Genomic DNA, 18,736 nt, shown 5'->3' on the forward strand with positions numbered 1-18,736 from the left:
GAATTATCTACAAAAAAGATTAGGTAATTTGAACCATCAATGTCAAATCCATAAATCAGTATTCTTTTGATTATTTCTCATGCAGTAGGTAGGCAGCCACCAACCAAGGAGGTATATTACTGATACTATCCATCTGAGTATCAGGAGGGTTAGTGATGGTTGTGTATTGAGCCAGCACTTCAGTGATTGTCAAGTTGCATTCCTCTGACCCAGGAAGCTCTATATTCTTTCAGCCCCACCTAAATGTGGACTGCTGGCATTCTGTCCACAAACATACAATCTCTTCTTGTCACAACTAACATTTAACAACACACAACTCACTTTCATAACTCTAGATTTTCCTGCAGTGAGTGCTATGCACTAGCCCTGCCTTTTGGCAAAATGGTAGGAGCAATAGATAGAAGTAGTAGGTAGGAATTTTTAAGTAGGAGCATTAGGCAGAAACATAGGTAGTAGTAAATTGGAGCATTAGCTAAAAGTTGTGGGTTGGAACATTAGGTAGGAACATCAGGTAGACATATTAAACAGTAGTCAATAGCAACAGGATGCAGAAGCCTCTGGAAACACTGCACTAGAGTTGCCCTCTGCCAGTTGCCTGTTCAATTTGAGGCACTAAAAGCTAAGAGGTGGCCCTGGAGTTCACCAGTAATGGAGATTCTTTTGCCATGGCCACTTCCTTGATAGAGTTCCCAGAGGGAATGGGTGCAAGAGATATAGATAGACATATATTTCTCATGTGCCATAAGTCTAAATTTGATTATTCACTTATCCCTGATGGCACTTTCTTTTACATCAGAGAAGGATCTTTTCATCTTTTTTTTTCATTTTTTTCACTCCTGACTCCATTATCAAAAAGACTTCCTTTCATGGATGTCCATCTTAATTATTTCAAACCAAGTCTACTCTATAGAGTATTATGAAACAACAGCAAATTAGACCAATAAATATTCGGTTTTACTTATCTGTAAGAAGTACATGGTTTTCCTGAAATGTGAAAAGGAACTGATAAAGAGAGGCAAGTAATCAATCCAACTTACACATCATGTATATAACTGGATACTGTACTGTCCTTAAAACTAATTATAACACAATGCTGAGCTCTGAATTTTACTGAATTTGTAATATTTGTATATTGCATTTTATTTTTCATTATTCAATACCCAAACTAAATTTCTTGTTAATCATCAGAGAGTTGCCATCAGACACTGAGATTAGTGTTTAATACATGGCTTTCCATTAAATGTACAGCTGTTGAGGTAACACATGTAAGGATTCTCAGACACATGTCTGCAGCTGATATCAGATCAATCATCCCATTGAGAGCACAATGAAATGAGTTGTCATTATCACTGCCAGATTAATGGCTTCTGAACACCTACATCATATGGGTTTTGGGAGGAAAGTGTTATCATAACAAGGTCTCCATTTCTCAATATATTTCTTACATATATTCAACTGTACAGCCCTTGATTCTCATAACATACAGTTGCTTACCTGCTCCATGTTAAGGATAATATAATTTTTCTAAAACAATAAATGAAGTATGCAATGAGTTAATGAATGCATCAAAGAATAAATTTCTTGTCACTGTATAGTAATAATCACTCACCTGGAGCAATGCACAAATGGTGGCAAATGAAAGTGACTTGAAAATTGCCCTCACAGCCACAATGATTACTAGTCCAAGGACTGTGCGAAGAAGTGAGAGTCCAATCATGTTGAACGATGGCCAGATAACAGTGTATGGTGGAGGCAGTGATGGCTCACGAATAATTCCCATCTGGTAGTTGACCCAAGAACCAAGCAAGGATCCACAACCAACACCCACAATAACAGTAGTGTCACCCCTGCAAAATATGAAATGAAAACATGGTAAAATGAACACTGCATACACTCGAATTCTTTAAATTACATTCCTTGAATCTGACTTTCTACTGAGTCATATATAAGTATATACAACAGTACTTTCAAAATACTTCACCAATTCTTTCATCAAGCCTTGTTTGTATTATATGCTTCTATGAGGTAGAATCAGAATCACACAAACAGTGCCTTCATATGCATAAAATTGGTCTCTAGCAGCATTGTAAAATGTATCAAAAACAATGTACCATCTAAAGCTAAGCTGCAAACACATCACTCTGTGGGTTATTTTGATGGCTTCATATGCCATGGTTCAGCCTTTCAGTAGCACATTCACTCCCTTACATCATATTGGGCCACTTCTTTCTTTCTAACACATCTGTCTTGTCCTTCTGAATGTTAAGGCCCTAATACCTGAAAGCCCACTTTACTATCCTTTCATCGCCTGTCTCTCCCTCACTCCTGCCCACTCTACTTCAACATACAGATTCACATATTCTGTTTGTCAAACGTCCACTCACTATCCGTGTAAAAATTCAGCTCAAGTTAATTAACTCTCTCAATATGACTTAGCTCACTACATCTCTCTTCAGCAACACCAACTCGCACAATCAACCCACCTTGCACCACATATAGTCCTTAATAATTTCACTTTCAGCACATCCACCCTTTCCTACTGTTTGTATTCAAGGCCAAATCGTTGCACCCATACAAAACTGTTGGGACAACTATACCTTCAAACGTATTCACCTTTGCCTTTATAGACATGACCTTTCCTTCAACAACCTCCTCAATGTGCTCAGTACCCTAATCCTCCCTTCCACCCTATTACTTATTACAGCCCCCATGGTTCTATTTGCAGCCATATCCACACACAAAGGCCACTCCAATATCATGATGACTTATCATTAGGTTGGCTTGTTCAAAAGGCATGTATCAGATAAAAACAAACATCAATTCAAGAAAATATGGAGAAGGATCTCCTGCAAAAAAATTCTGTCAGGGAATGTAATCTTGGATCACAGTTGACATAATGCAACCTTTTCTTTATCAGTTTTGTTAGCATAAATGGAATCAATGATGAACCATAAACTATCTGCTGTATTTCAGCCTTGGCGTACTTCTACAAAAGTGAATTTCACCACTACATGGGGAGCTACAGAAGACAAATCATAATAGTAATGCAAAATGGAAAGAAAACCAGTTACATGGCATAAGGAAAGCTAGCTAAGTCATAATGTCAAACAGGAAGAACTGATAAGCTGGGTAATTACACATAGGTAAAGCTGCAAAGATATGAACGTAATATTCCATACAAGGACTAAGAAATCCTTTATATAAAACGAGTAATTCTCAGTGACATCTGGCAACTGAAGATTCCCAGTTTTTCAGGGGGACTTGACTATATGTACAACTTTGGGTTTCCAAGACAGACATTACACTAATACCAATTATAAAGCCATCAAAATAAATGAGAAACATCATAACAAATCTAATAACATGGAAACAAATTAGGATTTAAAGCACTAGTGTTAATGACATTACATCTATCCAACTGGAAACTCTTACCCATCTCAGAAATTACAGTAATTAAGACGACACAAATCAAGCCAGTGACAATGGAGAAGATTTGAAAGATGTGGATTCATCAACATGTGAGAAAACTGGCATATATGTTGAAAAAGATTGCTGATAAACAGCCAGAAAGAAACAGGACTGAAGCCTGAGGAAGACCTAACCCTATCTGCAAACAGGACTGAAGCCTGAGGAAGACCTAACCCTATCTGCTCAATTTGTCAGAAAATATGTCAAGCAGTTCTAATGAGTGTTTTCCATGTAATAATATAGATATGGTTAGGAACCAGAGTAACACCCCAATGTCAGTGCAAGATAAGGCATCCTTGGTATAAGCTGGTAGGTACACTATATGCATGTTTGTATTACTTTGAATAAAATGCCTATGAGAAACGTAATTTTGCTGTGCCTATAAATGCTACTGTATGGTTTTTAATAAAATAGCACCAATGATTTCAAAATATTCTTTAGTAGCCATGACAATCTAAAAAAAAAAATCTTTTTCACTGGTAAACTTTAACATTCATGCACAATTACAGTGTGCAGGTTGCTGTAGAGGATGTGCTCCAATGGTTTAGATACATGAAGAAAATGAGAGGAAAGATTGACAAAGAGGATATACTTGTCAGAAGTGGAAAGAACATGGAGAACAAGGAGACCAAATTGGAGATAGAAGGATGGAATGAAAAAGATTTTGAGCAACTGGGGTCTGAACATGCAGGAGGGTGAAAGGCGTCCATGGCATGGGGTGAATTGGAGCTTGGGTCAATGTGCTGTCAATGGACTGAACCAGTGCATGTGACATCTCTGTGGACCTGGTTTTCCACAAGGAGCTGTAGTTTCAATGCATTATATATAACAGATAGAAAATGGATGTGAGGAGACACAGCCTTTCTTTGTCTGTTCATGGCACTGATGCAGAAAATGCTGATCAAGTAGAAAAAAAAAGAAAAAGGTTATCAAAGAATACATGGACAAAAATCTAGGTCATGACAATTAACAACATATGGGAAAACTGAACTTACACTCTGACATTTAAAGATAGGGGCTTTATAAACCTGTTCATTACTTCTAAACCTGGTGCAAAGGTATATGTGCAGTGTCACCTATACAGTTAACCAAATAAATTTCAACAATCACTAAACTTTACAAAACTCATTAATGAATATCTTGCCCTCCAGTATTCCTCCAATGTAATGTATAGCTCTTTAGTGTCAGCAATGATTATGACAAAGTGCTTATCACTTGTGGTTGGTCAACATAAGAAATGATACACTACATTCAAGACAGTGCACATCCAGGCTGACTAAAGGTCATACCTATCTAAGGCTGCTACTGTAATTAACTACTCAGGAGCACTGATGGTTAATCATAACATATGCTAATGACAACACCAAGTTTTGGGCTGTACTATTAACTTCTGACAAAGTATTACACATATTGTTGGGAAAAACAAATGCTTACCTTGCAGGTGTCCAGCGATCTGTAGCAGGGTAGCAGACAATCATAGCAATTGTTAGTGTAATGCTAATGATGGGAGAGGCTGGATGGGTTAGCGCTAAGTGATCCAGGACATCCACCCAAGGCAATATCAAGATTAGCAGGACTGTCACTAACACCAGGCCACATAAAACATCCTAATCAAAAGAACATAATTCATCATACAATAATATGAAGGTAAGATGAGAGTACTTGGGTTTATATTTCACTGTCTTGTTCTGCAACCCTAATATTATACTACTTTTCATATAACAATTTAAAATATATGTACTTGCGACTTGAAGCAAGTCCATGAAAGGCAAGAATAACTTGTTCTGCTTAACTAGGGAACATGATTTTACCAAATAATCTATTGTTGCAAAAGAAAATACAATACTTACCAATAAACTATGCATACCAAGATACATTCTTGAGAGGCAGACACAGGCACACCACGTAAGAGCAATGGCCAAACCCCAACCCCAATCAAGCTTGTGAAAAAGAATCAAGGAATGTGGGTTTGAAAAGAGCAATGAACCTTATATAACTACTCCATTTAAGAAAACAGTCATAGTACTTAGACAATGAAATGAATAATGAGACTGAAAGAACTTGAAAACCCCAGGAAACGTACAATGAAATTTTGTATCTATTGTGTTACAAGTTACTAATATTCAACAAGTATTATCAAATTATTTCCACAAAGCAGAAGATGAACAAATATGACCACCTTCACTTATAAAACAACTGACTCCACTTTTTTTTACTACTAGCTATATGAAGCAATTCAGACAGCCTTCTTAGACTTGACTTTGGGACTATCACAACTAATATTATCTAATATCTGAGTATATGAGTCATCTGAGAAAGAATTAAACTTATGTCACATATAAAAAACTGATAACACTTAAGTAAATTTCACCTACTTGGTATCTATTTAGTGTAAGGATGAGAATGGAGAATGGCATGGCAACACCAACCATCGCATGAGTGGATGGTAGACCATACTCTAATTGCCACTTTGGATCTAGTCGAATTACTGGTGGACAAGCTGGTCGAGGGACTTTCAGAATATCTTTCAATACTTGTCCTGTAATCAAAAAATGTCAGTGAAACATGGTTATTCTTCATTATGCTTTCAACATAATAATCTCAATGTATTTGCTACCGAATTCACCTTCAAATGAACTAAACATCATTTACATTACATGCATATTCTAACTTCTGTCCACATGCTTAGGATATTTCATTACCATAGAATCCACTATGGTTTCAATGCACTGTACATGACAGCTAAAAAAGAGATGTGAGTGGGTGTAGCCTTTCTTTGTCTGTTCCTGGCCCTACCTCACTAACACAGGAAATGGTGATCAAGCATGAATCATGAAAAAGAGAATCCACTGAATGCTTCCAAGACAAAGAAAACATCACATAATTCCTATATCTATCACTGTAGTACAGTACAAAATAATTTCTAAATATCATATATAGCTAAATCACATCTATCATCAATATATGGGTTACCAACAATTATGCATATCAATCAATTATTTAGAGTAATTTTTTGTGACATCAACCATGCACATGGAAGGATGGAGTAAAGGAATCTTTGGGGTATTAGGTGATAAAAATCTGATAGTAATATGCATTATAAAATGCAAACTCAGAGAATGCATGGTGATTAAGGTAACTGCTGCCAAACAAATGATTTGTAAACAGATAAAAAAGTGCTTCCATTGGTGACTAGAACTAACTTGCCTACAGCCAAATCAAACAATTTTCCTTACCTATATACATAGTAATCATCCAAATGACAATCACCCTGCGTAGAACTGCACCATCAACATTCCATGCCCAGAAGCAGAAGAATACAGAGTAAAACAATTCTCCCCCCAAGTTTGTTGCAAAGTGGAAGAGATGGTACCAGAACCTATCAAAACATCATGATATACATAACTATAATAAATTTCAACATTCAGCTGAAAAGAAAATTCATCAAAAGACATTTTGCAAACACAAATTAGGGAGGTAATAAAAATATAACCCAGATTATCCAATCTTACTGAATTAGTACAATACAAGATACATCTAATCTCACCGCTTACATTTACAAAACACGTGGTTTTATAAAATAAAAAATGCTGCATGTATTCTCTGATTTTCATTCCTCAACTTACAAAACCTTAAAGCAAAGATCTGGTCTTCACACCCCTTTCCCTTTTCAAACCTAAACTGTTCTTCACCAGTAAGAGGCCCATTAATCCTTTTAATATGATCAATCAATATTCTACCACACATAATGTCAACTATGCTGTGATGCCAACTACAAAACCAGCTTTATTCCCTTTACCTTTATACAGTGAAACAATTACTGCTCTTGCCCACTCACCAGGTACATGATCACTTTCTTATACTTACATACAACCTTTCCAAATCCCTTTAACAGCGACTTCACCACTCTCCACCATATCCATCAACACTCTATCCTATATATTCAACATCTCCATTAACGAAGAGCATTACTGCTTTACTCATTTCCTCCCCTGTGATGTCTCCCTTATATCTGTTCCTCTCTCATGATACCTCTAACCCTACAATAGCAATACCCAAGTCTTTTACCACCTCAACACCTACAAACTTAATCTTGTCACTAATATTCTAAGATAATAATCTAACACTTTCACACCATAAACATCTCTTGCCTTTACACTATTCATCTCTTTACATAATAACTTATTCTCCTTTAATCATTAATTTTTCTACTTTGACCCTTCTTTCCTTTCCTTTTCTTCAAATAACCATCATCTTAACTTCTTTATCTAAGACTACATGGGACACTTTTTGTCTTCCTTTCATCGCTATTTCTGCCAGATTCAGCCTCTCCCTTTGAATTCTCATTTTCTGCTAAATCAACTTTCTTAAATTGCTATTCCACTATGATGTACCTTATCCTACAACCTATGCCTTCAGTGCCACAAACATCCACAGCATCCTTTTATAAGGGACTTCTAAACTATCTTCACATCACCTCAACATGACATGGTAATATTTTGGATTCACTTAGCTCCCCTTTAACTTCTCTCAGAGGCTACGTTTCCTTTCATTCATCAACTTTTCTACTTTTCTCTTTATTGTTTCATTCATTATTCAAGTCCTATACCACCTACAATAAAAAGCTAACCTATACATTAAAGCCATTTGAGCTTAAAAAGCACCTTCCCATCCTCACCTAGATCACACATAATGTATGCAACTTATCATACTCTTTCTTACCAAAAACATATCAATTATGCCCTTGTCTACCCTGTGTATTAATAAACATCTTTATACTTTACATATGTATCCTTAACTTGCATTCAGTCTTCTCATGTACACAACCGCTTCAAAAATAATATGACTACTTTGTAAGTTTTCAGTTTGCAAACTAAATGAGTAAGAGTATTAGATAAAAAAAATCATTTACATGTACACTGTACATGTATTACCTATTTTTTATCTCATATGTGGTTTCCTCCACTTCAGACTCTGAGAGAGTGTTGTCCTCTTCCATACTTCCTTCTGTTCCTCCAGTATTCTCTCCAAGTAAAATACCCATCCAGGATCTACCAGCTGAAAAGCATGAGAGATCAGAGATATCCACTATTCTGTCACAGTGATTTTCAGTGAACAGGCAAATAACACATTACATGAATCTATGGCATCTAGTTTATATGTTAACAGAAGAGGGAAGGTTTTCGTAGATGAGCAAAGTCACGAGTGAAAATATATATTTTCATGGACTGTTTCTACCATTTTTCCGGTAAGTTCCAATGATGTTCTGGAGTAAGTGAATACCTAACCATAGGTAAAATAAGTAGTAACAATTATACCTGCATCACCAGACTTGATCTACTAGTTCCCCCTGTTCAATTTCTGAACAATACAATTCAACCCCCAACAGAGATTTCATTTAGCCAGGGAGGCATCAGAAGCCTTGTATCTCATCAATCCTCCAGGCATCAGAGGTCAAGAATCCAGGCAGTGGAAATGAGCTATTTGAGAAAAGCATGTGCTGAGACTAGATGATATGAAGATAAAAATAAAAGGGTGTATGAGAGATGTGGTATATCAAGAATGCACAGGGAATGAATTGTGGAGTGGCATGTGAAAAGAATGCAAGACCAGAAGTTTACAAGAAGGGTGTATGAGAATAGAATTAAAGGGGTTTGTGTGAGTGGAAGACCACCTGTGACATGGACAAGTAGGGTGGATGAATATCAGAGGGAAAGAAACAGAAGAGACATGTTAGGGCAAGAATAAGTGGAGACTTTTGCTGTGGCCACCCCTTGATGGGAGCTCCTGGAGGGAATGGGAGTCAGTGATGTAGATAGATAGATAGACAGCATCACCTCCCTCCAACCACCCCTGGACCTTGGAGCAGTCTTTTTTTCCTTGCTAATCTATGTCCTGTTTTGTATTCACTTCCAAAATAAGCTAATCTCTCTCACATTAAACACTTTTTAAAATGTGATATCTCCCTTAAATTTTCTTTTTGAATTTGCAGGCTACAGTCAAGAGTTTCTCACCCTCCTCTAACTACATATGCCTCTAATTTCACCTCAAGAGTAATAACCTTAAGTCCTGTACTCTCCAGAGTATCTTAACATTCCTTGCAGTCATACTGAAATGACTACATTAAACTTTAAAGGTAGCAAGGACGGCAGCATGGATTAAGTGTGGAGTATGTCATATGACCTCTTCTTTACAAGCAGACTGTCAGCAAGTGGAATACAAAGTATTCTGCCAGTTAGTGCAATACAATTCAAATCTTTTTTACTGTGACATTACTATAATATACAAGAGCAGTACAAAAATACCTTAAAATACCATGGTATATTTTACTATTACAAGAAAAGATTATTTTGTACATCAAAAGTATAAATATAATTTCTTTTTTTCAAATCACCCACAAGTTCAAAATGTACCCTAATTCTCAAATTGTTGTAAAAGCAAAATATCTCAAGTCAAAATGCTGAACATTGGGATATGCATGTAAGTAAAACAACAAAAATGCAACAGCACACCCATACATCTAACAGTGTTAATGGGATGACTATGCTAGCTGTGATGCCTTCCTGTAGTGGCACTGTAAAACGTTTCTGTAACCAAGGTCATGCACTCTATTCACCACCACTGTATTTTTTGCTCTTTTGTCTCCTCCATATGCACTGAGGGAAGAGGGATTTTTCACATCTGGAGCCATAGGGTTAAAAAGGGTAACACCTGTAATGCTGAAGTATCCTTTAGAACTAGGAAAATTGTAAAAAAACATGTGAACCTATAGATGTAAAAAAAGACAGAAAGGATCAGTGCTCCTTACTTGGGTGAAACATCAGTTTAGGTTTTCTAGTGAAGAAAAACGATCAAAATACATCTTCTGAAAGCTGAATGTAAGATCAAGTAATCTGTACGCAAATGACAAATATATTTCTTTGTGAATGTTGTAACCAGAAGAAAGTGAGCAAAAGATGGTTAAGAGAGGTGAAAGGATATGTTTTCCACGGCCACTTGGGACGCACTCTAACCAGGGGAACTGGATACCTTGCCCCTAGCATGTCTGTAGCTGTCATGTGTAACATATATACACATATATGTGTATATATTATCCCTAAGATGGGGAGAAAGAATACTTCCCACATGTTCCCTGTGTGTTGTAGAAGGTGAGGATATTCCTTCATAGGCCCAGTCCTCTGTTCTTAACGCTACCTCGCTAACATAGGAAATAGCGAATAGTTTGAAAAAAAAGAAAGAATGTGTATATATGTATATGTCTATGTATATATATATGTATACATTGAAATGTATAGGTATGTATATGTGCATGTGTGGACGTATATGTATATACATGTGTATGCAGCTGGGTTGGGCAATTATTTAATTTGTTTCCTTGCACTACCTCGCTAACGTGGGAGACAGCGACAAAGTATAATAAATAAACAAATATGTGAAGCATCTGGGGTAAACCATGGAAAGTTTTGTGGGGCCTGGACGTGGAAAGGGAACCATGGAAGCGGAAGTGAATCATAGGGTGGGGGAGGGGGCGAAAATTCTGGGAACACTGAAGAATGTGTGGAAGTCGAGAACATTATTTTGGAAAGCAAAAATGGCCATGTTTGAAGGAATAGTGGTTCCAACAATGTTATATGGTTGCGAGGCGTGGGCTATGGATAGAGTTGTGTGGAGGAGGGTGGATGTGCTGGAAATGAGACGTTTAAGGACAATATGTGGTGTGAGGTGGTTTGATCGAGTAAGTAATAATAGGGTATGAGAGATGCGTGGTAATAAAAAAAAGTGTGGTTGAGAGAGCAGAAGAGGGTGTTTTGAAATGGTTTGGTCACATGGAGAGAATGAGTGAGGAAAGATTGACCAAGAGGATATATGTGTCAGAGGTGGAGGGAACAAGGAGAAGCGGGAGACCAAACTGGAGGTGGAAAGATGGAGTGAAAAAGATTTTGAGTGATCAGGACCTGAACATGCAGGAGGATGAAAGGCGTGCAACGGATAGAGCGAATTGGAATGATGTGGTATACCGGGGTCGACGTGCTGTCAATGGATTGAACCAGGGCATGTGAAGCGTCCAGGGTAAACCATATAAAGTTTGCAGAGATCAGTTTATAGAGTTGATGAAAAAAAATGGCAGAGGAGAAACTAAGATATGAATCATACAACGAAAGTTCTCCCTTAATAGGAGGGCTCTTGCAACATCAAGACTGTGCTACAATCAGTAACAGGGATATGATGGACTCCTATGGAGTGAAAAATTCCTTGTAGAGACTGCACTCATTTTTGTCAATTGCTACATCCTTCTCAAAGATGACTTTTCACTTGCAAAGTAGCACCAAACAAAAGTCCAGTACCACCCAAGAAACTTTAAGTGTGAGCAGAAAGAAAACCACATGTAAGGGCACTACAAAAGGGAAACAGTAAATAAGATATGCAGGTCTCAGAGTAGAACATATAACATAGATGCTGGAAGTTCTGGCAGAGATGGTATACACGTACTTTCATGCAACATGAGCAAGAGCAGAAAAAGAAGGGCAAGAAGCCATTATTTCTAGGATGAACACTATATAAAGGAAAAACAAGTGAAAATTAATTCAATTACTGAAAGGATCATAACTTGTTACTTGTTGGATGCAAGGTACATAGTGGGACAGTGATCAAGAGGAGTACAAATATCCCTTGAAATATATGCAAGTTCTTAATCACTAATGCATGCTTAACCATGAAAACTGTACAGCATATCCTGATGACAGGAAGCACAGACTCAATAAAGCACAATATCTGATTCCTGACAGCTGTCAAGCCCTCAAGGAGCAGAGTCCTAGCATTACCCAATCACAAGCAGAGTTGACTTAAATCCATTAGTCCAATCAAACATTTGCCAGACTATCAAATGACCCCAGCCACAGGTGATAGCACACCCAACAACATGCAAAACCGTTCTTTAGTAAGACATGTTTATCCAAGAGAGACAATGAAATGGTGACTGGAGTAGAAGCATTGGTGACAATGTATCTGTATGGTTCGTACGCTGCTGGTGGACTGAAAGAGGGTAATGAAGATGACAATGGATGTCTGCAATTCCTAAATAATACGATATAGGACTGAAAGGTTTGCCAAAAATTTTTGTGCATAAAATATAGAACTCTCTGAGGAAAAATGGAGCTGAGAGAAAGGAATGATGAGTGTGGATGTAAAAGATGTTGTAGATAAAGGAAGAGTGTGCTTTGGTATCATGCACGTAGGATATAACAATAACGAAAATATCTAAAAAAAAAAAAATAAAAAAAATGATAAATGACATGAGTGAGGTGACCAGGAGACAAAGCTTGCAAAAAAGTTTAGCATGAAGAATTACGTAAGCAAGAAAGATAAGTATGTCAGAATCAGATAATACCTGCAGTAAGCACAGTATCTGGAGACGAGCCAGCTTATGCCGCTTACTGTAAACATAAGAAACAGTGCACGTCCAATTACAGATGTACATCTATGACCAGGCTGTCCAACTTCTTTTCAGATTGGTGCCAACATCTCAGCAAGCACAATTTTCATGAAAACAATGAATTCTAACTACTGTGCTAAAGCAAAGTAAAGTTTTGTTAACATGATGTATTTGAATTACTGACTGAACCCACCAGTACTATCAATCATGTGCAACAAAATTCATATATCCCTTTTGATTGCTCTCCTTTTTATAATATAGTATTACTATTTTTTTCCAATAATATAGACACTCATTAACTGACTGCAACTTAAGCCATCAAAAGTAACTAGTTAAACAGCCTTAAATCTAGACAAAGACCTCATTCAAAACATAAACCAGACTGCACTCAGGCAAAGACCTCATCCACAAACCCTTTTTGTTCTTAAATATGCATTGAAAGATTCCACAATAGGAACTTATATCATCTGTTCTTATCATAACCAGTTCGAAATAACAAAGTTAACTTAAACTCTAACTTTCTGAATCAAAAACTACATCATGGCAAGGAGATATCAAGATCAATCCTACATCTACACTACAATTTCTGACATCATCTGTCACAGTTACTGTACATACAGAAACATATACAAATACAGAGATGAATGAACAAACACTAGTAATTATCAAATCAATGGTTATATTCATAAAAGTAAAGCAGCACTAAAGTCTTGAAAGTTATGTACGAAAAACTTATGACAAAGTGACAGACGACTGCAAAGCAGTCCATTAGTAAATGAAAACTACCAGTAAACATTGTTTTCTCCACAAAAATGGTGCTGTTACCATAAGCAGGTCATTTCTAAATTTGCTTAACAAAGGAAATTATCAAATTCACAAAATCACATCTAATTTCTTACCACAGCCATTGCCAGCATCACTGGCCACACTTGTGTTGCTAGAAACAGCATCTTGACATGAATGTGTCTTTTGTGAAGGGTCAGGAGCTGCTAATGTCTCACACTTGCTTCTACAGTGTAAGTCTTGCTTAACTGATTGTTCATCCAAGTACTTGTCCATATGTTTGCTTTCCCATGCTCTATTCTGTAAGGCTGGTGCTGAGGTGAATAATTCGTCCTTACCAATGTAATGCTTTTTTGAACTTTTAACATCTTTGCGATGCACTCCAAAGAAATGCTGGAAGTCAGCCACTAACTGCGGATCTTGAAGCTTCTGTATTATTTCCATCTTTAAACTGTATCTCTTTGTAATCTGCTACTAAAATTTTTGATGGTCTACTTCATATTTCATTCTGAAAAATAATCTTACTTTAAAAATATGTGCTGAGCAGTAACAAAAGTAAAACATTATCAAGGTATCACAAGCAGCCCTAACAAATGCACCAACTGCAAGAAATTTTGAAATGTACTTTTTCTTTCACTGACAGTTATTCTAACTATTGGCATATTTCTTTATGACAGTCACTGTTTTCTAAATTACAAAGCCTCACACAAAAACTTTTTCCAAGTAACACAGTGCCTCAGATAAGTCAAGCACTCCATCTGGAGAAGAATTTTTTTGGAAAGAGCATTGCTTTCATGTCAAGGATCCCTCTAGCATATCAAAGAATTTGTCTCACCATTCCTTCAGCTCCCGAAATAAAATTCTATGAAAACCTTTCAAAAGAGCTACAAAATTACACAAATACTCCCATCATTTCTTTGACCATTAAACAATGTTTACTTTGTCATTCTTCATACTGTTTGGATTCATGACTTCATTGCAATCCACTGCTGAAAGAGAACTATGAGTTTCATGACCAACTGAAAAAGTGACTCTCTCAAGACTGCTGTATACCAAAAAACTGCTCTTTATTTCCAATCAAATTTTTCTTACGTATGATTTGTCATGACAGGCCTCCAGTTCCTAATACCTAATGGACCAGCTGCTGACAATTCTGATAAATAAGGCTACAAAACAAAATCTTTGGCCTCAGTCTAGTGGTGAAGACCCGATGTATAACTTTTTTCAATCTTTACCAATATGAAACCCCCTTTAATGCAGCCTAGTTATGCCCCCCCCCCCCACCTCGCAGAACATTTTCAGAAAATAATTATGAGTTGAAGGTTATGTCTATCAGGGAAAATGTGGGATTTATTAGTGTGGCTAATAACAAGTATTGCCCTTGTAAAATAAATGAAAATTTCATCGAAATTGTCTAGCAGATAAGATTGATCTTAATGCTCTAAATTCTAATTCAAATGTACCATCGTTCAAACGCCTCAAAATGTTAACAAACAACAGACTGAGTAGCCATGTGATCCCAAAAACAGACCAATTTAAAGCTGGTATATTTCTACTGAACTTTTTGATTAAATGATAAGATTAATTGATAAGGTTTTCATACATCCCCCTGATTTTGTAAGGATATTATACCTATTTTTACATTAAATAACCTCACAGTTTCCCTAATACATAAATCCTGCACTAATATTGTCATCACATAATAGCAATGTAAGACAAAATCACTTAATACCCAAGGTTAATAATAATGATGCAGAGCTAAACTTAACTTTAAAGATTAAGATAAACCTACGCTATGAAAAATTAATATTATGGAAAATTAAGTTAAACTTTCACTTATCTTGTCATTTCAAACAGTGTATCACCTACTGTGACTTTAACTGACTCTGCTATATCCCTGATCGGCTTCGCCCTTGCAGTTTATCACTTACCTTCAAATGTATCGTAAATCATATCGAAAATCCCTGAATCATCTAGTCTTTGCCTAAATATCCACTATTAAGTGTAAGATGTATAATGATGTCCGTTTCAACCAATTCCACAGCAAAATAGAATGGCAGGACTAAGCTGAAACTTTACCCAAAACTAATTGCTAGTGACTATCAATAGCTATGTGGATTAAACATTCACAGAAAACATTTCCATCACCTTTTCCACTTTGAGAACACAGTGGCAATGTCATTTGCCACTTTCTATCACAAGAACTTTCAAATATTAAGAGTTCAGTATATCCCATACTTCATTATCAAAGACTACAACTAACCTGATTGCCAAATACTACAAAAATATTGATGAAGCATCACTTAACTAAAACAGATTTTTCCCATTAGTTTCGTCCAAGCTAAAGCCTCTCTACTACTTTCATATCCCTTAGTATTCACCTGTTATACAAATCCAGAGTGAGGTTACCTGGAACGTAAATTGACACGATTATATCCGGCCTAAATACAGACATACCTTCGACCTTAATACAGGCACTTTCTTTTTCCTTAGAATACGTTATACTAAGCTAACATACGTAGTCATATCAATGGGTAATCACATCTGAACAGTCTCAAATAACGTATGAACTAGTGAGAATAAGCATTACACTACCGGAAAACTCTGCCAGACCGGAGACCCTGCCTACCCATCTGCCTGTTGAGTCCAGCATGGTGTGGGCGGGTCTCCCTGCTCTTATCATACATTAACACCGATTCATACTGGCCTTTGCCTTCAGTCACCGTACTTGCAAACGCCCTTATCAGCAAGAAATCAAGTGGCTCAGCACTTACACATTAATAAGTTTCACATTCAACATAAAAACTCTCTATTACCTTATTTACGATTTCCAAACTTCTAGTAAAACATCTGCAATATAAAAGCCATAGAATCTATCATAAGATATGAAAAAAATATATCTACAATACCAGACCAACTGAAAGTTTTAGGATACATTCCTATAAATTCTAAATGAACTGTATCATTAAAAAAAAGTAACAATGATAAGAATTCTACTGCAGATGCACTTCAAAATAAACAACATTGCATCCAAATGTGGCCTCCGTCTCACGTGACGATGACGAATTTGAAATCACCTCAGTACAGAAGAAAACTTCTTAAATTCAACCATACTTATATTGCTGACTGCACAAGGTAAGCTGATATGGCTTTTTAAGTGATAAATGGCTACTGACATCATTATGGGTAACTGTAATATCCCAGCCACACGTGTGGATATTTCAACTCAACCGTATACATTGCGAAAGGCCATTTATTGCTGTTAATTTGCAAAATATAAATAATAATTTATATAGTATAAGAAACGCAATAATTATAAACTTATTCCACATCTAAAATGTGCTGTTGGTGATTGTTGGAAGGGGGAGAGATAAATTTAAGCCCTCTGTTTACGAATCTAATTTTCATTGGCCATTTTTTTTTCTACTTTTATTATTGCATAAATATTTCGTTGAGTATTCAGATGAATAGATAAGACTCTATATTAGGGTTACTTTACATGATACCAGTATGCTTTATTTTTTATGAAGAACTTACAGTATAATCATAGCTCTTGTCGCTCCTGGCCATTACCCTAGGAGCTGATGTGCTTGTTTGCGTTAAATGTCAAAGACAGTAGTTTGTTTCATTTATACATGATTTCCTAGTTTCATGATATGGGTTGATAGGAGCACTGTGAGGAAAAGACATAGTACAGAACGATTGCAGGGTTGGATGGGTAGGTAGATCAACGCAGGAATTAATGAATTAATGGATGTAAGAATGTAGGCTAAAATTGATGGAAGCATGAATGCATGGGCAGAGCTGCTAAGCACATGATGAATATATGGACATCATAGGAAAAAGCTGCTAGCAATACTGGATGTATAACTAAATACTAATATGAATATGCTATAGTGTAATATTTCTTTAAACAGAGATGGAGATGACCGGACTTTATGATTGGATAAAATTGGCAGTTTCGTTTGCTCGTCACCTTTGCAAGGGAGTCATTACGATCTTTGTCTTTTCGTTTTCCTTCGCTGCTCAGTGATGTCATGCTTTCGGGATTATTTTGTTGTCATTATTTTCGAGTTGTTATGCTGAGGTAGTAGTAGAACCTATGGGTGGACCTGTTTCCATTACATAAAATGTGGTTTTACCTTAACACACAGAGTTTAAAAAAAAAATGAAATTTTTTAAAACTTCAAAAGGCAGATAAAGGTGCCTTTCGTCCTAAATGTTTACAGTTCCTCTTTTTCCAATGACTTCCGTCTAACAAGACGAAGTAGCATAATCATCCCAGACATCGCACTTCAGCCCTCTAATACAGAGGTTAATAACCATTTTACGTATAAGATCGCTTAGAGACACCGGCTGCGTCTGTGAACCACTTTTAGCATATATCCAATATTATATTGGGTCTGAAATCGCTATCCAGAACAAATCATACCAACCAAACCCTCCCTAGAAATGGGTATTTATGGTAAAAAAGAATTATTTATCCTACCGTGGACCACAAGTGGTCCATGGTCCACAGGATAAGAACCCTTGCACTAGAATATGAGTCGTAGCTTATCTATGACTTTGCAAGTAATTTACGTCTTTCGTTGCTGACACACAAATACGTTTGCATTTTTCAAAATCACATCCAATAAAACTATTTTGATGAATAGTTATCTTTTGAAGATTGTCGACTATGTGGACAAGCATGCCATAATTCCAATATGGTTGTAATTGATCTGATATTGTAACAGCTATTTTTATAGTTAAATTTCATATAAATATAAATGAATTTTTCCTTCAATTGCATATTTATGCACTTCACTAGCACATGGAAATAGATTCTGTCAGACATTGACTTAATGCCCGGGCCATGTGCTTACACAGTGAGTGTATGTGGACTGAAGATTATCCTAGGCGCACGATGTTGAATTTTCCCGTTGGTGGATGTAGCATGTAGATATATTTTCTTAACATGTATAAACATACGTATACATACCGCAGCTTACACCAGTTACCCATTCACTAGCCCGTTCCTAAGTAGAGGATGAACAGCTGGGTTGACTGTGA

General features: G+C 36.5%; 1 protein-coding gene across 3 annotated transcripts in view; it reads right to left on the reverse strand.

Moving 5' to 3' along the window:
* Positions 1–16,656, reverse strand: part of LOC139751868 (sphingosine-1-phosphate phosphatase 2-like) — a 29,602-nt gene extending 12,946 nt beyond the window's left edge. The window contains exons 1-8 of one of the 3 annotated variants that reach the window (XM_071667509.1): positions 16,501–16,656; positions 13,801–14,192; positions 8,403–8,526; positions 6,705–6,847; positions 5,844–6,007; positions 5,319–5,408; positions 4,903–5,075; positions 1,610–1,847 (exon numbers count right to left, since the gene is read on the reverse strand). In XM_071667509.1, the coding sequence (XP_071523610.1) occupies positions 1,610–1,847; positions 4,903–5,075; positions 5,319–5,408; positions 5,844–6,007; positions 6,705–6,847; positions 8,403–8,526; positions 13,801–14,128 (1,260 nt within the window). In that variant the 5' untranslated portion in view covers positions 14,129–14,192; positions 16,501–16,656. The other 2 variants (XM_071667510.1, XM_071667511.1) reach the window with 2 other exon arrangements.
* Positions 16,657–18,736: the final 2,080 nt, after the last annotated feature.

The sequence above is a fragment of the Panulirus ornatus genome, chromosome 12, assembly GCF_036320965.1.
Source record: "Panulirus ornatus isolate Po-2019 chromosome 12, ASM3632096v1, whole genome shotgun sequence".
Taxonomy (NCBI): domain Eukaryota; kingdom Metazoa; phylum Arthropoda; class Malacostraca; order Decapoda; family Palinuridae; genus Panulirus; species Panulirus ornatus.